We start from the raw sequence: 25,051 nt of genomic DNA, 5'->3' as shown, positions 1-25,051 counted from the left end.
ATTACAGTGCAATACAGGCCCTATGGCACTTGATGTTGCACCGACTTGTGAAGCCAATCTGAAGTCCATCTAACCTCACTATTCCATTATCATCTGTATGTTCATCCAATGAACATGCGAATGGTAATGGATGGTGAAAGTTTTGATTGCATCTGCCTTGATCACATGAAGTAGTTTCTCAAGTCTATCCCTTTGGCATTAAGGCAAACAGTGAATTTGGCAGTCTCTTTTTATGCCTCCTCTAAATTCTCCTGTCTGTTTGTGGGAGCACCAAAGCCTGATTTCATGCCGTTTGTAGTTGCATGAAAGATTTTCCTCTCCTCCATTGGAATGTAAATAGTGAAACAAATGGTAATGCTCATTTGGTGAGGATATTGAAATCCGACATGTTGAGTCCATACTGTGAGAAACAAAGCTCACACACTTCAATAATTTCAGTCTGAGACAAGATCTGAATCAGTAGTGTCATTTATTTCACACTTGCAAGTGGGTGTGATGTCCAGTGTCTATAAGGCAGAGGGCATACACATCCCAAATTCAATTCATACACAATCTTTATTTAATTTGGTTTCTTTTGTTTTACATTGCTCCTCCCCTGTTTACATCTTCCACTTCCCTAAGACCGGCACCCATTACCCCTGTTTATCTCTTGCCTTATCCGGCCTTGTCTGTGACGAAGTGCTTATTTCTGGCCTCAAGGCAGTTTGACCTCATCCCGCTGTAGGTCATTGTTGGGCATATTCTTCTTCATTATCTACCCCCTCCACCTGTGCCTTTCCCGAGGCCGTTCTGATCCTTATGACCCTTTTAATTGGGGTTTGTTCCTCTGTCTCTGTAAAAGTGGGAAACAGACGTTTATACCTACTGTTTGTACAGGCGTATCTAGCTTAACTTCATCCCCTCACATCATCTTATCTATTTGCCTGTAATATCTACCATTGTTTTGCTGTCACGTTTCATTCTGGCATACAATTTTAGCTAATACAAAAACAATTATATATTTCCTCCACATCGTTTCCATTCTTGTTGACTCAGCTCTTGGCCAAAACAATTACACACTGGTGTGAGTTCATTTACTTTGTAAAATGGAATTGCAGAATTGCAGAAGTAACATTAATTTACCTATATCCCACAATACAATCTGTGTGTTGCTGGAAATGTGTGGCCAGCAGCCAAAGGGTAGACGAGTTGACTAATAAATTGAGCAAGTTGAGGTGGGACAAAGTTGGCAGGAGTCCTGAATTGAATACTTGTCGTCACTTTGCAGACAGAATAATTTCAGGGTTGACTGGAAGGTAGTTTTTCTGGATAACTCTCTGAGAAAGACACAATGCAGACCCCTGTCCAGGACTTGCAAGATGCAGCAATAAATGACAAGTCAACTTTGTAAGGGCATAAATTAATGGTGGATATGTTAATTCTCCATGCACGATGGGTATATTGTGTGGATAAAAGAAAATAGGTGGAAAGAAAGACAACGTCCATTTTGAAACTATGTGCTTCATAGTCGAGGAATCATTTTTAAGAAATAAATATATTTCTAAGTAATTCTATTTCCAGCTGGTGATTTGCTTCTGCGCTCCCATTAACTTCACTGTCGACAGTCCACTGATTATATTCAGGGATGTTTCTCACTCTGAATTGTTCCTTTTATCACTCCCAACTTGTTAGGACCTCAAGATGTCCAACACTTGCCTACTAAGGTCAAAATCCATTCGCCAAGATTATGGTCCTTTTAACACTCTAGTTGCCATACAATGAAACATTGTTGTTCTAATTGTTAAAACTCATCAATATTCATAATTTGCGTGGAGACCACTACTGGGATCTACAAAGCTTTGTTGGTTTCTTAATATGAAAAGTATGGAAATTATTTGGAACCTGAAGAACCAGAACCCACGGCAGAATGAATGACAAGAAAATTGCGCACTCCTTTACAGTGTGATAAACCGGTGTTTGGGATGTGGTTACAATTTGGAGGAAAAGTAGTCCATTCAGCTCCCCTCCTCCACTCAGTAAAATCGTGACTGATGGTCAGATTGTGACGTGCCCATCCACCCCAGTAACCTTTGATACCCTTACCTACTGCAAAACCAAGAAACTTTGACCATTGCCTCAACTGTTGGCTCCATTCAGGAATCCAACCTGGAAGGCATATTCGTTTTACAGGACTTCTGTTGAACTTTAGCTCCAGCATTAGTTTGGCTGTCCAGAACCATGCAGAGGATCACAGCCTATGACCAATGCCACAGCGGCCCATGATGAAGTTTTGAGCTGAGTTAATTTGGCCCTGTGCTGTCATGATGCTTGCTAAATAGAGGGAGTGGGGTTGCCATGTGACCTACACAACCTTGACTATTTTTAAGAGTCCAGTAACTGCAGGTGTCAAATTTAATTGCACTGTCGAGATTTCCCCTGTGTGAATCATTTCAGTGAAATCTGTCTTTGAGTGGAAAATCTCCAAGGGATGTGGAATTCCTTGTCTTAAGCACTTATTTTTAGCCGAAGTGGTGATAATGAGGGTGGTAGCAGGAAGAACAGCATTATCTTTGTTTCCACCATTTTGTTTTTGTTTTTATTAAACATTCAGTAAGCCGTGCAGCATTTGTTTTATTTAATCTTTCATTACGCAATGATACTTGGAAACCTGTAGCTTGCACTTTGGCTTCTAACAGCGTTCCCATGATTGTATGACTACTGGAATTGACAGCAGCCTCTCCTTTCATTGTCTCCTGTCTGGCAATGCGTGCACATCACCCCCTCATTTCCCTCGAATGCAGCCCCATCTTGCCCCAGGGATATCTAATGAAAAAGCAGAGGTGTTCTCAGGTAGGTTTAATTCTTAGAGTTGGCAGTAATGTGACAGTCCAGGAAACTATTTCAAACCAGAAAGGTTTGACACCTTTGCTGTGTGGATGTGCATTTAAAGTAATAAAATTGCAGTTGCTGTGGACAATTTCATGTTACTTGTGCTCTCCTGTAATTCTGGCCATTTGCACATCTCTTTCACTCATTGTTGGCACCCATGCTTCCTTGGTCCTATTTGGTGGAATCTGCTCCCTAAATTGCTCTGCACTTCTATTTCTATCATCTCCAGGAAGACACTTATTAAAACTGACTTTCAAATGAACCTTTGATCACTGTCAAGTATTGGGATCAACATCCGCATCTATGCAGATGTTGATCTACAGTCACGCAGATCATGTCGAGAGAACTCCAATGGAGCAGAGCCTTAACCCGGGCCTTGAGAGAGGGTGCATGTGGATCAAGTCTGAGAGTAAAGAATTCTTGTGGACAGTTCTGCGGACTCCAGCTATTTTGGGAAACTGACCAGCGTTTGCACCTCACCACGTAGAAGTCATTTACTCTCATAGCTGAATATGGCTTGGCGTGAAATTATTGTTTGGTTTCACTTGGGATATTTCAGTTGCATTAAAAATTCTATCTCAATGCAAGATGTTGTTGTCGAAGTGAAATATTGAGTCCCATCCAGTGTTTTAATGCCTGATTTGATTACTTATCCATTTTGACAGCATTCGTTTTACTGCCGCTTAACAGAAGATAAGAAGTCTGAGAAATTCTTCAAGGTGTTTTATGACCGGATGAAGCTTGCACAGCAAGAGATCAAAGCCACAGTGACTGTAAATACCAGCGACCTTGGCAATAAGAAGAAAGACGATGAATCTTCAGAGAGGGACGTGCCAGTACGAAGAAGAGGTAAGCTGGTATTGACGAATGCACTTGTGTATGAAGGAAACACCTTGCCAGGCACACTGTAGACTAATTATTTATTCTAATTGCCATTGTTATCCTAAAATTGGAACTTTAATTATCTCTCATAATTGTATTGAGACCTGCTAATTGGCCCTAGGAATTGGAAAGCAGAACTTAATTTTCTGCTTTAAGGTGCCTTTGCAGTTTTCTCTGAGCAGTGTCATTACTTTTCGAACTGATGAATCAAAGCCTTAAGTGCTCCACAGCAGGTTTAAAAGCTGTCCCAGCTGTAAATAAAACGTCATAAAAGTGCAAGCCAGTCCAGAGGAATTAGCAAGGGCAAAATGACGAGAGAGGTAAGCGGAGTCACGCAAAATGAATCAGAGTTGAAAGCAGGTTGAACTGCTTGTCCAAAGAGAGACAGGTCATTCTCGAGTTTGCAACTTCCTCCCCAGTTTGCAATCCCTTATGTGTAAGAGAAGGCCTTTATCTGCAAGCCGCCTTGTTTTTTTTCGGGCATTGTTGCTTGGTACAGACGTCAGCTTCTATACTTAGGCCCTCTTTGGTGACACTAGGTTTCTACCTCTTAGATACTTGGCTGTCATCTTGAACATCCCTTGAAATGTTTGAGGGACTCTTTTCCGATGTGCAGGGGGTCAGCCAAAGTTTATGATGGAGCTATTGGGTGAGGTCTTTTTTTCTAAAGCTTAATAACCATAAATAATTCGTTTCAAAGAACTGCAGTGCAAAATAAACAGCCATAAATTCCGATATTTAAAGCAATGCTTTCCACCACTTGCAAACTAACCTGTGTCATCTCCTTGAAGGGAGGGACTGCAAATGGACAGGTGGGTAGAAAGAATAGTTGATTTGCAACAAGTTTAGACAATGATTAACAACTTTTTGGATGCCATCCATCAATTACTAATGTTGGAGAATTTGAAAGAATGTACAACCCCAATGTCTACTGACCCTCCTGGAACAGGGGGAGGCATTTAACTTGATCATCCTCAGAAGCCAGATTCCCATCTAGTTGGGAGGTGGTGGGTGCAGCTGACTGGAAAGTCCTGAGAGGCTGCCTCAATATAAAGGGACTCCCTCTTGCTTTCTGGAGGGCAACCCACCCATCGTGATCCAGCCCATTTGCCCTTGTTTGTAAACAATAATTATTCTTTATGAACCTGCTTGGGTGTGTTACTGACATATCTCTGTAGCCATTACAATCTGAGGTGGAACCCAATTCTCTGGCTCAGAGGTCGGGTCACTATCATTTGTTACAAGACTCCTCTTGTCTAGTCCTTAGTGAGTCCGTCTGACCGTTAATTTGCCAATTCACGGAAAAGCACTATCTGATGACTGTGTTTGTTCGGGTCCAGTAGAATGTGTGGCTCTGACCCCATTTGACCTTGCTGTCAAGATTTCAACCACAACGTCAAAACCTGCCCCTTGGCCTCTATTCTCTTGGGTTGGAAATCCTAAATCAGTCCATGCAAATAGGTCCTTCCAAATAATCTATTTATTTGGAAGAGTTTTGAAGTCCTGAAGTCTTTAAAATGATAAAAGTTGACTGAATATTTTGAGCATCACTTTGCTAGTCATTCCCAGAATGTAGATGGTAATTTAAATCATTGAGCCCACAGAGCCTATTTCCTTCAGTCTGAAGTGGTGCAATATGTGACAAAAGATTATTGTCAAGTTAAGAGTGTAATCTTTTCTCATCAAAGGCATTGACTAACTAGAAATGCTCAGCAATGACTGTGCTCATAGTTGCTGAGTTAGAGGAGGACTTGGGATTCACAAAGTCTGATTCAGTGGAGGATTATGATCAGTGTTTGTTAGGGATATGGGGAAATCAGGTCAGGGTGAGAATATTATCACTAATTCAATACAAAACATGAAACCAATATTCTTTATCTACCAATGACCAGAATCTTGAGACTAGTTTTGGGCAGACCATAACATAAGGGGTGTCAAAGTAACATGTGGGCAGTGGTTGCCAGGAGATTTGACATTTTTGAGACTGTGGTCAATAGATTATTGATAATTAAATTTATTCAGCAGTAAAGATTGGTGATGAATAAACAGAATCCAAATGGAGATTTGCCATGAGCTTTCTGATTGATGGAACAGACTCCATATGCTGGATAGCCAGTTTATGCCTATAATTGGCAGCATGGTGACTTAGTGGTTAGCACTGCTGCCTCACAGTGCCAGGGACCCAAGTTTAATTCCAGTCTTAGGTGATTGTCTATGTGGAATTTGCACATTCTCCCCGTATCTGTGTGGGTTTCCTCCAGGTGCTGTTGTTCCCTCCCACAGTCCAAAGAAGTGCAGGTCAGGGTGAATTGGCCATGCTAAAATGCCTGGAGTGTTCAGAGACGTGTATGTTAGGTGCATTAGTCAGGGGTAAACGTAGGGTAGGGCAGTGAGTCTGAGTTGGATACCCTTCAAAGGGTGAGTGTGGACATTCTGAGCCAAATGGCCCGTTTCCACACTGTAGGGATTCGATGATTCCTGTACTACTAAATTAGCACTGAGATTCTGACAATTGTTTTTGTATGTGCTTAAGATAACTGATGGAAGGGCAAATTGCTCCTGACCAATGTGTTGTCTGTTACTGTTATTTAAAATGCAGCCAAAGAGCCTTCAGCACAACTCAGTGACGAAGTAAGAGAGCAGCTGCTCGAGGCGTCTGCTGCCACGCGCAAGGCCTACAACACCTTCCGCCGGGAGGCTGACCCAGAGGACCACTTTGCTGCCGCGGACGGCAACCAAACAGCTGCAGAGAAAAACAAAGATGATGGCGAGATGAGTGCTGTGATTGCCATCATGCAGCCAATCCTTCGGTTCATGCAGCTTCTCTGTGAAAACCATAACCGAGATCTTCAGGTACAACACAACCCACTGCTATTGAATGTGAGACCTTCTCGCGTCCACACTCTGTGACTTGCAGTTGGGAGGAAAAAAATGGACTGTTCTGATGTCATCAGAGTGTAGCTTCTGCCTTGTGCTTTATAATCCCAAAATAAGTAGATCCATTCTAGCTAGAGGTTTTAAAGTGAGGTATTGGTATGAAATCGCAATTTCATAAGAATAGTTTCATTCAATGACGGGCATCAAAGGAAGGTAGCTCTAGAGATGAGGGCATGAAGTTATTGCATGTTTGATCCACATTCAAGATGCTTTAATCATGCCAATTATGGCCGAAACTGTCTTGAGCAGTAGGTGGACATTAGTTGGAAGCGTTTCGATGTTTGTGGAACTTGCTGTTTTCAATGTCTATTGTTGAAGGTTTCCCTGTAATTAATACAAATGGCATGTCAGCCCCACACTAGGTTCATTGTTCGCAGACTGATTGTAGATGTTGGCATTCAGATGGTGGGATGTCTAACAATTGGAAAGTTAAATTTGGCACGATTAGCCAGCAGAAACAGCCAGAAAAAAATGTTAATGCAGTAGTTGCAAAGGTTTTGAGCAGAGTGTGGAATGCATGTCACCAAAGATTCTCTGCTTTGTGAGCCATAACAGATACAGGCTCTTTTGCAATAAATAGTATTGATTGGAGGTGTGTTGTTATGGGCCAGGTTGCTGTGGTTTGAATCCTCCCATCCTCTGTGGATGGGAACCCATCATAATTGGTTTCGAGTATATTAACTAACGTATCAATGAATCAAGCCATTCCATTCAGAACAAGCATCCTATGTAATAGACTGTCCGTTGTACTAATGTACTTTTGAGTTAACTGTTCCTAATGTCCTTTTGCTCTAATATTTCTCCAAAGGTTTTTGAATGAGTTATTCATAGCTGTATATTTTATTCTGGTCAGGAATAGTCTAAACCCATTGAAATATTGTGCTGAGCAGGGTTTTGACTGTGGCATTTTGCCATGTAATGATAAGTAACCGTGATTCAATATTCAGAGTTCATGGAGGAGAAGCATCTGTTTTATTTTTAATATTTTGAGAAGGAATATTTATTAACTATTTTAAATGCATAGATTCTACTGAGTGCTGTTCAGTTATGTTTAATATAAATTTTTTGTTGACTTGTGTCCTGATCTAGTTTAATATTCTTTCTCTTATTAAAGAGGGGATTATTTGGTGGCTTAAGCTACATTCTAAAGAGGCAAGTTGTCGGAGTTAGGACATCAGAGTCTCCTGATGTTGGCTGGGTATGTAACGAATGTGTGATGTCCACTTAGCCAGCAATACTGCAGAGGTCATAGTGTCTATGAAAACCCCAAAAAACCCAAGTTCTATATTCTTACACCTTTTTATAGGATAGCTAGGAAAGCCAGCATTTGTTGCCCATTCCTGTTGTGTTTGAGGAGTTAGTGGTAAGCTCCATCTTGAACCACTCTGGTTTAGATAGTGGAAGGGTTGTTAAGTAACACAATGCTGTTAGGGAAGGAGTTTCAGTATTTTGATCCAGTGACATTTGGAGGAATGTCAGTACAGTTCAAAGTCAGAGTTATGTGTCTTGCAGAGTAGGTTGCAAGGTGGTGATGCTCCCATTGGACGTGTTGCCCATGTCCTCCTAGACGGTGGAGGACCTGGGTTTGGGAGGTTAAAGAGCCTTGGTGAGTTGCTGCAATTCATTTTGTAGATGATGCACACTGATACCACCATTCCTTCAGGTGTGACGGAGGGGAATGTTTTGAAAGAGTTAGACAGGATGCCAATCAATTATTCGTCTTTTATCCTGTTGAGAGTTGAATTTCTTAAATGTTGGAGCTACCCCCCATGCAGGAAATTTGGGGGTTGGGGATTCAATCACACTCCTGATCTGTGGCTATTTATTGCAAAAGAGCCTGTATCTGTTATGGCTCACAAAGCAGAGAATCTTTGGTGACATGCATTCCACACTCTGCCTGACAGTCTATGGGGAGTCAGAAAGTGACTTGCCACCGAATTGTCAGTCTCTGACCAGCTTGGGTATTTATATGTCTGGTCCAGTTCAGTTCAGTTCTGGTCAATGGCAATTAATAGTCTGGGATTCAGCTATTGTAATGCCTTTGTCAAGCAGAAGTGGTTCAATTGTCACTCCTTGCAGATGGTCATTGCTCAGCACTTGTGTGGTATGAATGTTACTTGCCACTTGTCAGTCCAAGCTTAAATGTTAACTTGATCTTACTGCATATGGATAGAAACCAGCTTCACTGTCTGTGGAGATGTCAACTGGGTTGAACCTTGTGGATCATTTGAAAAAAATTCAAGTTATTGACAGTCAAATGACGTTCACTCCCAAATCTTGTCAAGGCAAAAAATGCTGAATGATGCATTGTACAGTGAAACTAAAAAACTGTTGTGCAATCTTTTATCAGAAACCTTTTGTTCCTGATGAAAGTTAATCATTCCAGTGACAAAAGAAGAGGTCCTTTTACTATTGATTCCAGTGATATGCTATTGTTGCATAATTTTAATTCAGTTATTACTTTGTCTAAACTGTGACATCTCAACAAGCTAAGTTGATTCTTGGCTTTGATTCTGCAGGCAGTGTTCTTTTGGGTCAGCTTTACTGAAAACTGCTCTAAGTGTCCCCTCTGGTCAGGAGTCAGCTTGTTGCTGCCCAGTATCTAGAGATCCAGCAGCCTACAGTGATATCTGGGATGCAGTGCACACAATAATATTCCTCATTGTACATAATTCTGCAAGTCGATTATATTCTGAGCAAATCACAAAGTTTATATTTAAATTGAGTGCTTTGGCCTGGTGTCATGTTAGGCTTAGGTAGAGTTTCCATCAATGAAGCTGGTTTGTTTCTTAAGAGTTCAAAAGTGGAGCCTTGGCCAACAAGCTTATTTTTATCAAAGGCCTCAAAATTCCTGAACCCTGAGATAACGGGAATCTCATTTAGCTGTGCTCTTCCGGGAGTCTTTTTTTTAAATTATGTGAAGCACTGAAATTCCACATTTGACTTTCAATATATCTGACATCCTTCATATGACCTAGAGCTGATTGGTAGAAAGAGTTAACTCCCCAGGTCATGGTGCAGTCATGGCTACTCTTCTGAGGCTGAGACTGACCATACAGGGTTTGACTCTGTATTTTTACTGTATTGATCTGGAAATGTTTGTAAAAAAAAAAGCTGAATTCCAATAGCTACACTAACATCTTTCACCTTGAAGAGCACAACTATTGGACCAAGTATTTGAAGCAAAAATATTTCAGTGTAACTCTAATCCCACAAAGGCAAAAATTGGGTGGGGGTGGGGGGGAGGTGCTGGAAACTGACAGCAAAGCCATAAGTAACAACCAAGTCAGGCAATCTCTTTGCAGAAAGAAATAAAACTAACATTTCGGTTCCAACTCTCATTCCAACTGCACAAATTGGGGGAGGAAAAAGGAATGTTCCAACAGGAAGTGCAAACAATCCCAGGTGAATTTAAAGCAGAAATGACGATGGCTTGCATTTATTGTAAATGCTTGGAATGGAGAGAATGAGAAAAGAAATGCCAACTTGCACAGGGTCAGAAAACAAATCATTTAGTGCATTCTTTTGCTCATTCAAGTCCATTCATACTTGGCTTGTGTATGAGAATCCCAGATCTGTACACTTAGCAACAGCCACAGTGGCAATTCATATAAGGAAGTATACAATTCTTTTTGAATAAGATGCAGGATTTTAGAGGTATCAGTTTTGAAACATTATGGGGCCTTGTCATTTTGTTTGTAATAAATTACCTTTGATCCGAAAGGAATATTAGCAAAATGTATCTGTTCTGTGGGGAGAAAGTGAGCAACCTACAGTCATCAAATGCAATATTCACAACTAGTTATTTTGCTTGTGTATTATTTAGCTTCCAAGAGCTTTTTCTGACAGGCATTCCGCCATAAATGTAAGCGTTTATCAAAAGATTGAGTGAATCCACGGTACGAGTGCAATAAAGTAGACTCTCGGAGAAGTTAGAGCAGATAAATGTTTGTGCTACCTGGAAGTTCAGGACAATGATGATCTAGCATGGCTGACAAGTTGAGGGGTGGGGTAGATCAGTTCTGATCTTAGTGAATGTTGGGACAAGTTATGGCCACCACCACCACCTCTTTCTTAGGTATAGTGCACCAAACATTGATTGGTGAGTAACTGGATGATCCCTGTCCGTTCTCCCTACAGTCAGGGCCAATAGAATGGAAGAGTCTGGCTAATGGAAGTGGCTGAGACAGAATGGAGTACACAAGGGAGAAATAAGCTGTGAGGAAGATTAAGCAGCCAGAGAGTGACTGTAACTATGTGATAGGTCACTGGGGCTGCACTGTTGTAAAATACTTCGAGCAGTGCCACGTCAGGCCTTTAAATCCATGAGGCGGAAACTAATAATTCAACACCACTCCAACAGATAAATATGATGAGCTGCCAATGGAGATTTATTTTGCATCGCAGCTTATTAAATCATAGAGCACATGAACAGAAGATTAAGAAGTGAAGAATAATTAAATCCTTAGCACCTCAGAAATAAACTAATCCACTATTGTAATCCTTCAGACATTTCTGACCAGGCAATTTTAACAGCTACAGTCAAAATGTTATTTAAATTGAAAGTAGCAGCTGCCATAACAGGGATCTTTTGAATCATGTTGATGACCAGAGCATTGCTTGCTGTAAAATATGATGAGACACTAGCCAAAAAATTAACTGATCTCTTGAATTGTGATTGTTTGAGCATTTTCTGATTTGTAATTTTGATCGCTTAAGACTACACTAGTGTCTTTCTAGTGAAAAGTATGGATGTTCTGTGGCACTTTTTTCATAGCCTGGGCTTAGAGACAGGCAGGGAGCAGGTCTTGGTAACCAGAACTCTGTATTGAAATATATCCATGCTATACAAAGCAGGGAGAGATCTTTGCACAATGAATACAGAGGCAGTCTTTGGCCACACAATCATGATTTGATGTCACTTCCTGTGATGCCATAAGCTGGCCAATTAAGCACTCCCACCTCCGGAAATTTCCAAGCAAACTCTTTGCAATTAAATAACTTTTTAGACATGCAAGCGCTATTAGAATTAAGGTTAAAAATGTAGTATGTGACCAGACCCCATAATAGCAGTGCAATCATAGGCTAATATTTTGTTAATAAATATTAGCCAGGGCAGTGCTGTCGCAATCTTGACCTCTTGCTCACTACTACTTTCTCTATACTAAACCCTGAGTATATGTTTGTTAAAAATCTGGTGGTCTCTTAATTTTATTTCCCTTTTATTTTCCTTTTTTTTTCTTCACAATTGTCTTGAACCCTCCAGTAATCTTCCCAAATGTGATCAGGGAGTCACCTCTGAACTTGAGCACGTGCTGAGACTTGTGAAACCAAGCAGAAAGTTCTCGTGAACGTTAATTATCCGTTTTCTGATTTCGCCTCAGAACTTCTTGAGATGTCAAAACAACAAGACTAATTACAACCTGGTCTGTGAGACACTGCAATTCCTGGATTGCATCTGTGGTAGCACCACGGGTGGGCTGGGCCTTCTGGGACTCTACATCAATGAGAAAAATGTGTCCCTCATCAATCAGACACTGGAGAGCTTAACTGAATACTGTCAAGGACCCTGCCATGAGAACCAGGTATATTTTGTGCCACTGATTTTAACTTTTGCCGAGAACCTTTTTTATTAGAAAATTAGCTAACACTTCATAGAATCCCAACACTGTGTAGAAGGAGGCCGTTCAGCCCATCGGGTCTGCACTAACCCTCTGAAGAGCATCCGATCCAGATCCAGCTGCCCCCACCCGATCCCCATCACCCTGCTTTTATCATGGCCAATTCACCTAACCTGCACGTGTTCGGACTGTGGGGGGGGGGGGGGGAAACCCATGCAGACGCTGGGAGAGTGTACAACTTGCATGCAGACAGTCTCCCGAGGCTAGAATCAAAGCCGGGTGCCTGGTGCGGTGAGGCTGTATTGCTAACTACAGAGCCACTGCGCTGCCTCCTCTCACTAACTAATTTGGAGACTGCTGAAGTATGTTCAGCTGGTCGAGGCGGAAGTGGGAGGAGGTGGGGGAGAAATACTTGAGTATGTTGGCAGAAACATGTGCAAGTACAAAAGATGACTGCACTAAGGAGTCTCCTTTTGCAGTTATTCTGGCTGTTAACACTAAAAACAAAGTATGCCCACAAATTGTGGTGATTATCACTATTTGGTTAGGGCATTCTCACACTCTCTCATTAAAGCATTGGAAATATTATAACCTGGATGTTGTGCTCCAGCCTGTGGAGTGGGATTTGCCCTCTCTATCTTTGTTCTCAGAGGCAGACCATGGCTGACACTTAATTAAAAAGAGCGAGCTGTCTGGAGCACCAATGGTGCCGTTCTGAATTACTGTTTTTATTTGGAATGGTTTTATTTTATTCCCGGTCTCGTTCTCCTGTGCTGGGGTTTAAGGAGATTCAGCTTCATCCTAACGTACAGGTAATTAACTAACCCACAAGTATTCATGTTTGGGTTCGTCAAGTGTTGTTTCCATGAATCAGAGTCATGATAAATAGATGTTTTGACAAATTTGAAACTGTTGGTTTCATGGCAAACGTTCTAATCGGGAAGAGGAAGCGATGATTCAAATGACTTTGTTTTTAAAATTTGTTTGCACAGAACTGTATTGCCACCCATGAATCGAATGGAATTGACATCATCATTGCGTTGATTCTGAATGATATCAATCCACTGGGGAAAAAACGAATGGACCTCGTACTAGAGTTGAAGGCAAGTCAGAAGACAGTACTGTCACAGTACTGACCCTGTGTTTAAACTAGAAAGGGCAGCCGAAATGTTGTTGAAAATCACCATCATTTGTACCACCTGGAAAACCACCAGGCCCCAGGTTGGAATTTTCACACTTGCTGAGTTTATTGATCTAAGTTGGGAGAGGACCTTAGACCTCATATAGAATTCCAACTTGTGTGGTATCTATTTAGTTCCATCAACCCTGGTTTGTTTTTTTTTTCTCTCTCTGACGTGAACCTACATCTGACCTTTTTTTTTGCTCTCTAGATTGTAACGGCTTTATTTAATGAACATTTGACCAGGCACATCACCAGGATTCTTGTCTTGTTTAGAATCGTGTAATCCCGATAGTGCGGAAGCAAGCCATTCGGCCCATTGAGTGGACACCACCCACTCGGAAAAGCATCCCACCCAATTTACGTTAATTTGAGTGAATCTGTAACCCCCCCCCCGTTCTTTCTGGGGGGAAAAAAGCCCTCTTCTTTGCCCATCGTCCCATCTTAATTTTGTTGTTTCATCTTCTTTTGATTCCCTTTTTTCCACAGTCTCTGCCAAACCGTAAGGTAAAGATAAAGTTGTCACTGTCTTACTCGATCACAGGGCTGCTCTCTCACTAGAGACAGGCGACTGGTAGTGGTTTTAACCTGAAGGTCACCACGCCTCAGCTGAGGGAAGAGGTTGAGAAGTAGAGTCCTTAGAGATAATCTGAGTCAAGCAGGAGTTGAACCCATGCCTGTTGGATTCCGCATTGCAAACCTGCCTTCCAATCAATTGAACTAACTGAATGGAACCCCAAGCTACAGTAGCTGCAATCCAACCAATGATTTCTGATTTTTCTTTTAAATAGTATCTTGTAGCTTTTGCATATTAAACTTTAGAACATTTTGTTCAGATTCAATACCTTTTCCTTCCGCTTCTAAAATTTTGTATGCTGGAGTTTCTCAATTTCTCAAACATTATTCAAATATATTATCACTTAATATATATTTCCCTCTTTTTGTGTTTTCCTGCAAAAGTCAGAGTTGCTAATCTTTCTACAGCCAGTTTTGACAGGAATCTGCCCTGTCGTTGTTTCTCTTCCCACTCCTTCCCAAACTCTTGAGAATTAAAGTAGAGTGTAGTGCTGGAAAAGCGCAGCAGGTCAGGCGGCATCCGAGAAGTAGGAGAGTCAAAGTTTTGGGCAAAAATCCTTCATCAGGAATGAGGCTGGGAGCCTCGGGAGTGGAGAGATAAATGGGAGGGGGTGGGGGCTGAGAGTGCAGTAGGTGGATGAAGGTGGGGGTTATGGTGATAGGGGAGGGTGGTGCAGACTGGCGGGAAGGAAGACGGACAGATGAGGCAGGCCATGAGGACTGTGCTGAGCTGGAAGGTTGGAACTGGGGCAAGGCATGGGAAGGTGAACTTAATGCCATGGAGTTGGAGGGTCCGGAGGTGGAAGATGAGGATTTCTTCCTCTAGGCGTTGGGTGGTAAGGCAGTGGCGATGAAGGAGGCCCATGATCTGCATGTCCTCGGCAGAGAGGGAGGGGGTGTTGAAGTGTTCGGCCATGGGGCGGTGAGGTTGATTGGTGAGGGTGTCCCAGAGATGCTCTCTGAAGAGCTTTGCGAGTAGGCATCCTATCTCCCGAATGTAGAGGAGACTGTATTGGGAGTAACAGATACAGTAAATGATGTGTGGAAGTGCAGGTGAAACTTTGGATTTGGAAGACTCCTTTTTGGGCCTTGGATGGAGGTGGGGGTGGGGGTGTTGTGGGCACAGGTTTTGCAATTCCTGCAGTGTGGGTGGGGGAGCATGGACCTGACAAAGAAGTCGCAGAGGGAACACTCTTTACGGAAAGTGGGTAGGGGTTGGGGGGTGGGTAGGGGGGTGAAGAGGTGTGGAATCTCAGGATTTACCCCATTCCCATTTTCTGTGTTACCCATGAGTTTTTACCCATGTGCTAATAATTTCTTCTTTTACTTTTGAGAAAAGCAAGCTCCTAATACTGATCCCTCCGGGATACTGTTGTTTACACTCCTTCGGTCAGTAGAAATATATCCATTGCTCCTGTGTTTTCTGTTCTTGTTAGCCAGTCATTTATTTACTTGTGTTATGTTCCTTTGTTGGTTGGTTGGTACCTTAGTTTCACCAGCAATGCTAGCGTGAAATTCCATCAAAGTATTTTCAAATCAACCCTATTCAGTCAGGTTGTGATGCACATTTGTGTGATTTGATCCCATCCTGTCAGAAGAACCTATAGAAATGTCGGCAACAGATATGAACCCCAATGTCAACCCATTGCTTCCATCGTTGATGCTAAAAATTCTCTAATCTCTGAGATCAACAAACTACCTCCATGCAACTAATGGGGAAATTGCATCCTTTGCAAAAAAAAAAGTCTGTCCACATCAGGCAACACGTTGAATCATGGGGTGGTAAATTTACATAATGGTGATGAAAATGAGGCGAGGAGTTTAACATGGTCACCCTCCTGTTTTGGGGTTCTGAGTGCTGGGATGTGCGATGATGTGAAGAGCAAAAATTATGAACAGTCAAATTGGTTGAGAGGAGTATTGGAATATACAGGATGCATTAAGAGCATGACATAGGCAACAAACAGCAACAATATCCAAGCCAGATGCCCTGTAATGGCTTAGGCATATTCTGAGAATGAAGGCAGTTGGAATGCCTATAAATGTCATGGCAGTCATGGTTCCTTTGGACTTGGAAAGTCCAAGGAAGTACTGGATAAACAATATCAAGGGTATACTTTCACAAAAAAGGGTAGAATTTATTGAAGGGAACAGCGTAGCTCAACTAATAACATTGAATGAATTAATTCCTTTTCATTGAGTAATGGAATGGATGAGAATTTAGTTGTATAAATATTGGCTACAGTATGGATTTGGGCATGTACTTAGTGCCATTACAAACCATTTAATGAAATGTCAGATCTGTTAATTTGATCTTTCTTTGAAATGAATTCATGTTATGTTTCCTTGAATTTGTATGGCATCTTCATCATCTATGCAGTTTATTCTCAAACTGAATAGGACTTCTAAAAAGTCAGGATTGAATATGGCCATGACAGTGGATAAGCAACAGTCATTGACTTGGTATTTTGTAGAGTACGTTATTTAAAACTTTGATATCACTATATGTTCTTACGACTTCATAATATTGTTCCAAGTCACAGTATGTGGTTAGAAATGGCAGGTGTCCTTCTACTAATATCATCATGTGTCCTTCCCACAGAATAATGCCTCTAAACTGCTACTGGCAATCATGGAGAGCAGGCATGACAGTGAGAATGCAGAGAGGATACTTTACAACATGAGACCCAAGGAACTGGTAGAGAGTGTTTATTTTAAATAGATTGTTTTTTTTTCTTTTTCCTGCAAGCGAATCTTAATTTTAATTGATGAAGTCAATGTCTCCTTAGGTGGAAGTGATCAAGAAAGCCTACCTCCAAGGAGAGGTAGAGTTTGAGGAAACAGAGGATGGTGAGGATCATGCCGCATCGCCCCGGAATGTTGGCCACAATATTTACATTCTTGCACACCAGGTAAACTTGGACATCAAACGTGGGTTCAGCCAAGGATCGTTGTAACAAGGATAGCGTTTCTATCAATGGCATGAGCAATACAGTTAATATTCTGCCCATCTTGTGATACACGTGACACTTCACTTCCGATTTAGTTTATTCTTCCAAATTTGGTGGCTCCTTTGTAAAACTGAATTTTATTTAGCAGAGCAGTTCCAGCTAAGTGTATTTATATATTTAATTCGCAGTATACATTTGAACTGTCAGCTGTGGCTGATTTGAGAGCACCGTTTCTGAACCACAAGGTCCCAGGCCCAAGTCCCACTCGAAGCCTTGAACGCAGATAACAAAAATAAGAGCTAGCCCTGCAGCGTTAAAGGTGTCATCCATTGAACCAAGGTCCCACCTGCCCAGTTGGGTGAATGTCAAAGATCGAGTGGCACTGTTTTGAAGAGCTGGGGAGTTTTCCCTGGTGACCTCATCAAAATGTATTCCTCAATCAACGTGACACCAAAAAAACATGACTGGTCATTATCCTATTGATAACCTTGTTTCTGTCACACCAGTTGATGTGTGGTACATGTACCTGAGTATTGTGGTCTCGGATGAGTCAGTGGATGCTATGCTGCACGCCTTTTTGAAGAACAGTTAGAATAAATATTGTTGTAAGGAAGAGGGGGGTGGGTCGGGCACCTCGGGGGCATTTTGATGGGCGAGAATGTCGGCAGTGCACATAACAAGTTTTATGTTGCATTCATTGTTGAGCTGTGGAGGAATGTGACTATTTCAGTCCTGACATGCATAACTTTGCTTATTCCTGCAGTTGGCACGTCATAACAAAGAACTGCAGCAAATGCTGAAGCCTGGAAGTCAAATGGGAGAAGGTGACGAAGCTTTGGAATATTATGCTAAGCACACAGCTCAGATTGAGGTCAGTAAAAATGAGGCATAAAAACAAACGGATACCAGCATCTTGTACCATTCTTATTCACAGCCTTGATGGGGGAATGTACTGACGTATGAGATCAATTAGAAAACATGCTAGAGAAGGATTTGACAAAGGTCTAGAAACCAAAACAAACAGCTAATCAGACAAGCTTCCCAGTTTGGATTATAGCCTTAAAACTTACGGAAAGTTTATTATCTTGGGAAATGGACTAAGATAACATATCATGTTCTGAGTCATGAAATAATCATTTAGTTCTTCCTTGAGTTTTTTCAATAGCAAACAATGGAAACAGTTGAGTGAATTGGCAGATAAGTGCCCTATAGAGACACTGAGGCCATTCGAGCCTCATTACCCATATAAAGCAACCTTCTTTGTTTTATACATAAGCTGGCTACCCAGTTAGTATTGCATGAGGTGAGATTCAATAGCTGGTCCAAGTTAATGAATCTTGTAATTTTACTTCTCTTTAACAGGAAATGAAAATGCACTAAAATAGTAGTTGCTGAGAGTAAAATACTGATCAGTGAGTCAACTTCATTGAGGCCTGTTTTAACTCTGGGGGGGGGGGGAGTAAGCAGGCAGGAGGCTGTCCTCCCACAGAACATTTGGGTGGCGAGCCTAGCAGACTTGCCACTGTCGAACATCGTTGCGGTGTTCAGTGTGTTCCTCACCTGCTTTTAGTGTTTACTGGCTGCAAGTGAGCAATGACTAAACTGTGCTCCTCCATGAAAGCTCATCGTTCTGGCTGGAGCTGGAATGCTACTGGTTTGGAATTCCAAGCGTACCTTCCTGGACGGTGCGTGAAGTCTGTTCGGTTCCTTGTATGTTCGGCTCTCAGTCAGAAGTAGGCTGAGTAAATCCTGTTTTCATTTTATCTAAAAGCTTTGGGATCTACATAAAATGTAGCAGCAGTGCAGAAAATTCGCCATGAACGTAATCTTCCAGTATCTGAGGAAGAGTTTTGTTGTCATTAGATCACTCTCTCGAAGTGAGGCACTGATGCTTAGGTTTCATAGGTGCAGTAGCCCATGGTGGTTAATGATTGTAAAGGCAAAAGCTGCGTGAGATATTGTTGTCTTTTAATCACTAGCTGCAAACTGGACTCCAGATCTGAAGGTGCAAAGACCGAGTTTTACTTAACTGTCTGAATGTCTTCGTAGCACCAAACAACATATTCTTTTACTGGCTGTATGAATCACTGTGTTCAGACAGCCACTTTTTGCTGCTTATGTACTGAGAGGTGCTGTCTCCTGGCTCACTGGCCCCACTGCTCCATTCTTAAATGTTGCATGTTTGATGCATCCAGTATTGGCTGGCTGGCACTTGAAAGTTACATCTTCCAAGATGCTTTCCATAATCATGCAACTCGATTTGCATCCTGACCAAAATCTAGACTAGCTTGTGGGGTTGAAACCCAGTTTATTTGTTGTGATGGAATGTAAAAGATTTGACTTAATATCTGGAGGCTAATCCTATCAGAGTACAACACATGAGTGAAGATGACTGCAGACGTGTTCAACCTATCTTTCTCCAGCTGATTGAGTGAGTGGGCACAGGGCAGCAGGAGACCCTGAATGCACAAGTCATGGGGCATCAGTATTCCATTATGCCAGGTGAATGCCAGGAACAGCTTAGCATACAGGTGTGCTGGGCTCCCATATGACAAGTGGACTAATGGCTGTGTCCAGTGCACTAAGCAAATTTGTCATCACTTGGAGTGAATCAAAAATTGACTGAACGTTGGTATTTGTGTAGTGTTGAGGATCTCAGGCAGAGACTTCGAAGGAAATGTTCATTCAGAGCTTCGAGTTGAAGATGGCAACAAGCCCTTCATCTTTCTCTTATCTCGGGTGCACAGTGAGCAGTCCTGCCATGGATGATAGTCTTGTTCAAGGAGCTGTTAATTACTCTCCTGTTAATTTTCCATCAATGCTCGCAAATTAATCTGGAAGAATTGCAGTGTTCTTACATATGTTCATAAATGTTTGTGATATAAAGGGACACCATTCAATCCATTGTGTCCCAATTTCTTGTAATATTTCACAACCTTTCACATTGTTGATACCTGCTTTGACCTTTTCCATTGTGAAGATCAATGCAAAGTCTTCATTGAGCATTATGTCCACATCTTAAGGCCAACACCCAAATTACCTCCATGGCCCCTAATCTTTCCCTGGTTATTCTCTTGTCCCTTCTGCATTTGAAAACGAAATCCTTTGGATTTCACTTTATCCTGTCCACTAATGCTTTCTCGCACCTCTTTTGCTAATTTCTATTTTTAAGACTCTCTTCCCACAGCCCCTCAACCTTTTCTGACTCTTCAAGGAACCCTGCCATATTAAGCCTTCAGTATCTTACACAGGACTTCCTTTTGTTGTCCCCCTTGATCCAAACCTATATTTCCCTTGACGATATCAAATGGATTTGCTTAGTTCTATCTGAACATAAGAATGAGGAGCAGGAGTAGGTCATCTGGCCTTCAAGCCCGCTCTGCCGTTCAATAAGATCATGGCTGATCTTTCAGTCGACTCGGAATCGCTGATCACTGGGCAGGGAATTCCATAGATTAACAACCCTCTGTGTAAACAAGTTCCTTCTCAATTCAGTCCTAAGTCTGCTCCCTCTAATCTTGAGACTATGCCCTTTTATCCTAGCTTCACCTGCCAGTGGAAACATCCTCTCTACTTCTAGCTTATCCATTCCCTTCGTAATTTTATGTTTCTATAAGATCCCCCCTCATTCTTCTAAATTCCAATGAATGTAATTCCAATCTACTCCGTCTCTCCTCATCAGCCACTCCCCTCAACTCTGGAATCAAACTAGTGAACCTCCTCTGCACCTTTTGTAATGCCAGTACATTCTTTTTCAAGTAAGGAGACCAAAACTGCACACAGGACTCCAGGTGTGGCCTCAGCAGCACCCTGTACAGCTGCAACATAACCTCCCTGTTGTAAAACTCAATTCCTTTAGCAATGAAGGACAAATTTCCTTTTGCCTTCCTAATTATTTGTTGTACCTGCTCACCAACCTTCTCTGATTCACGAACAAGGATACCCAGGTCCCTCTGCATAGCAGCATGCTGCAAAATTTTACTATTCAAGTAATCCTTTTTACTGTTAACTCCTATGGATGACTTCGCATTTATGAACGTTATAATCCATCTGTCAGACCTTTGCTCATTCAATGTATCTATGTTCCTCTGCAAAGTTTCACAGTCCTCTGCACACTTTGCTCTGCCACTCATCTTAGTGTCATCTTCCAACTTTAACACACTGCATGTGGTTCCCCAATTCCAAATCATCTATATAAATTGTAAATAATTGCAGTCCCAACGCCAGTCCTTGAGGCATACCACTAGTTAGTGATTGCCAACCAAAACAGCACTCATTTAACCTCACTCTTTTTGCTTCCTGTTAGTCAACCAATCCTCTATCCATGCTAATATTCTATCCTTAATGCCACGCGTCATTACCTTACGCGGCCGCCTTTTGTGCGGCACCTTGTTCGAAGGCCTTTTGGAAATGGAGGTACACCACATCCACTGAGTCCCTATTGTCCACCTTGCTTTAAATGTCTTCGTAGAATTCCAAAAGGTTTGTGAAGCATGACCTACCCTTCATGAACCCATGCTGTGTCTGTCCAACAGGACAATTTCTACCGAAATGCCCTGCTATTTCTTTCTTGATAATAGACTCCACCATCTTACCCACCACAGAGGTTAAGCTAACCGGTCTATAATTCCCACCTTTTGTCTACCTCTCTTATTAAACAGTGGTGTCAAATTTGCTGTTTTCCAATCTACTGGGACTGCCCCAGCATCCAGCAAATTTTGGAAAATTACCACCAGTCCACCTGCTATTTCTCCTGCCATCTGTCTTAGTACCCTCAGGTGCATTCTATCACAGCCAGGTGACTTATCTACCCTTGGCTCCATTAGCTTACCCAGTACTAGCTCTTTAATAATTGTTTCCAGGTACATACCTACCTTAGTCTCTTTGTCAATTACTGGCATGTTATTTGTGATCTCCACTGTGAAGACCGATACAAAATACCTGTTCAGTGCCTCGGCCATTTCATCACATCCCATAACTAAATGCCCCTTCTCATCCTGTAAAGGACCAACGTTTACTTCAGCCAGTTTTTCATTTTATATATTTATAGAAACTTTTGCTGTCTGTTATGTTCTGTGCTAGTTTTTTTTTCTCATTCTACCTTATGTTATAGCTCTTTTTGTGGCTTTCTATTGACCTTTAAAATTGTCCCAATGTTCTAGTCTCCTGCTGTTCTTGGCCGCTTTGTAGGTCTTCTCTTTCAATTTGAGAGTCTCCTTTATTTCCTCAGACACCCATGGCAGATTACCCCTTTTCTTAGTCCTTTATTTTCCCTGGAAGATACTTTTGCTGAGCATTTTGAAGAATTGCTTTGAACGTCCTTCACTGCTCATCAGCTGTCCCACCATAAAATCTTTGTTTCCAGTCTACTTTAACCAGGTCCCCTCTCATTCTATTGTAGTCCCCCTTGTTTAAGCACAGGACCCTGGTATTGGATTTTATCTTCACACTCTCCATCTGTATTCTAAATTCAACCATACTGTGATCCCTCCTTCCAAGAGGATCCCTAATTAGGAGGTCATTAATTACTTCTGTCTCATTACACAGGACCAGCTCGAGGATTGCTTGCTCCCTCATTGGTTCCATTTCATGCTGTTCAAGAAAATTATCCTGGATACACTCCATGAACTCCTTAAGACTACCCTGACTGAGTTGGTTCAACCAACTGACATGTAGATTAAAATCCCCCATGAAAATTGCCATACCATTTTTACAGGCATTAGTTGTTGCTTTGTTTATTGCCTGCCCCAATGTTATGTTATTATTTTATTGCCTATAGACTGTCTGAGTGTCTTTTTCTTAGAATGGATTCAACCTTATTCTCCACAGAACCTATATCATCTCTCAGCACTGCCCTAATTCATCCTTGAATATCAGAGCTATACCACCTCCCTTACCTTCCTGTCTGTCCTTCTGAATAGTCTGATGCCCCTGGATATTTAACTCCCAGTTGTGACCAATCTGTAACCATGTCTCCCGTAACAGATACCAAATCATATTCATTGACGTTGTTACAAATGCTATGAGCATTCAGGTAAAGTGCCTTTATGCTAGTTTTCATACCCTCATGAGTTCCAACATCTCTAATATCTCCTGATTTATCCTTCCTTTTTATTTCTTTCATAGTGTACATTGAACTTAAACCCTCCTGCATACATGCCAACCCCTGCTGCTTGCCTTTTTTATTAATCATGATGCATTCTGTCGTTTTCCCTTTCCCCCGACTGACAAGTTTAAAGTCCAAGTGACCATCCTATTTATCCTTTTTCGCGAGAACACTGGTTCCAGATCAGTTTAGGTGGAGACCGTCCCATCGGCACAGATCCCCCAGTTCCAAATGTGATGTCAATGCCCCATGAAATGGAAACACCTCTTTCCTAAATCACTCCCTTAGCCACGTGTTTACTTCCCTAATTTTTTTATCCCTAAGCCAACTTGCACATGGCTCGGGTAGTAATCTGGAGATTATGACCCTCCACGATCTATTCCTTAATTTCATTCCTAGTGCTCGACAATCCCCAAACAGGTCCTCCATCCTATCCTTGCGTATGTTGTTGGTCTCAATGTGGACCACAAGAACTGGATCCTCCCCCTCCCACTCTAATATCCTTTCAGGCTGGTCAGAGATGTCCTGCACCCCAGCACCTGCCACATGCTACTTCCACTGTTTAGTAAACATTTAGTTGCAGGTTTGAAGCTTCATTAGCTTGACACCTCATTTTTAGGTCTGCTCGTGCTATACAGGCTTTCTCTGCTACAATCATTGCACCAGCTGGTCTCCTGGCTTAATGTCAGAGTAAATGATGTACCAGGCAGAGAAGTTACAGATTGCAACTAATACAGTTCTATTGCTGAACAGCAGCACCACAGGTGTATCCAGTTAGGAACTATTAGATCTTGAGGTATCCAGTTTACTATAGTAATAGTGCCACAAAGTTATGCATTATGTCTTCATTGTCAAGATGAGACTTGATCTGTCCAAGAATTGAGAGATCAACGCACTCACAAGGTTGTAATGTCGACTAAATTGGTGACGCCAAATTGTGTAGGTTCTCTTTCTTTCCATTCTGTCAACACTTGGTGCGATTCCAATGTGGTAGATGTGTCCAGTTCAGTTCAACTCTAGACGGGGAGGGAATTAGAGTCCTCTTGGTGATGGACTTAGAGTCATAGAGATGTACAGCACAGAAGCAGACCCTTCGGTCCAACTCGTCTATGCCAACCAGATATCCCAACCTAATCTAGTTCCACTTGCTAACACCCGGCCCATATCCCTCCAAACCCTTCCTATTCATATACCCATCCAGATGCCTTTTAAATGTTGCAATTGTACTAGCCTCCACCATTTTCTCTGGCAGCTCATTCCATACATGCACCACCCTCTGCCTGAAAAGATGCCCCTTAGGTCTCTTTTATATCTTTCCCTTCTCATCCTAAACTTATGCCCTCTAGTTCTACACGCCCCCACCTGAGGGAAAAGACTTTGTTGATTTACCCTATCCATGTTCTTCATGATTTTATAAACCTCTATAAGGTCATTCCTCAGCCATTAACTCTCAGGGAAAACAGCCCCAGCCTGTTCAGCCTCTCCGTATAGCTCAAATCCTCCAACCCTGGCAACGTTCTTGTAAATCTTTTCTGAAACTTTTCAAGTTTCACAACATCTTTCCGATAGGAAGGAAACCAGAATTGCACATCATAGCCCAACAGTGGCCTAACCAAAGTCCAGTACAGCCACAACATGACCTCCCAACTTCTCTACTCAGTACGTGGACCAATAAAGGAAAGCATACCAAAACGCCGCCTTCACTATTCTATATACCTGCAACTCCACTTTCAGGGAGCTATGAACCTGTGCTCCAAGGTCTCTTTGTTCAGCAACACTCCCTAGGACCATTAAGTGTATAAGTCTTGATAAGATTTGCTTTCTCAAAATGCAAAACCTTGTATTTGTCTAAATTAATCTCCATCTGCTGCCACTCAGCCCATTGGCCTATCTGATCAAGATCCCATTGTAATTTGAGGTAACCTTCTTC

The 25,051-nt window shown here is 41.9% G+C and overlaps 1 protein-coding gene across 6 annotated transcripts in view; it reads left to right on the top strand.

Moving 5' to 3' along the window:
- itpr1b (inositol 1,4,5-trisphosphate receptor, type 1b) overlaps nucleotides 1-25,051 on the top strand; it is a 521,994-nt gene that overhangs the window by 331,743 nt on the left and 165,200 nt on the right. For all 6 annotated transcript variants that reach the window (XM_072582660.1, XM_072582659.1, XM_072582663.1 and 3 more), the window contains 7 exons: nucleotides 3,534-3,717; nucleotides 6,350-6,603; nucleotides 12,072-12,272; nucleotides 13,301-13,411; nucleotides 16,667-16,762; nucleotides 16,854-16,976; nucleotides 17,779-17,886. In XM_072582660.1, coding sequence (XP_072438761.1) covers nucleotides 3,534-3,717; nucleotides 6,350-6,603; nucleotides 12,072-12,272; nucleotides 13,301-13,411; nucleotides 16,667-16,762; nucleotides 16,854-16,976; nucleotides 17,779-17,886 — 1,077 coding nt within the window. The remainder of the gene's footprint in view (nucleotides 1-3,533; nucleotides 3,718-6,349; nucleotides 6,604-12,071; nucleotides 12,273-13,300; nucleotides 13,412-16,666; nucleotides 16,763-16,853; nucleotides 16,977-17,778; nucleotides 17,887-25,051) is intronic.

This window comes from Chiloscyllium punctatum, chromosome 12, assembly GCF_047496795.1.
Source record: "Chiloscyllium punctatum isolate Juve2018m chromosome 12, sChiPun1.3, whole genome shotgun sequence".
NCBI lineage: Eukaryota > Metazoa > Chordata > Chondrichthyes > Orectolobiformes > Hemiscylliidae > Chiloscyllium > Chiloscyllium punctatum.
Note: the sequence above shows the minus strand (reverse complement) of the source record. Positions and strands in the feature narration are given on the sequence as shown.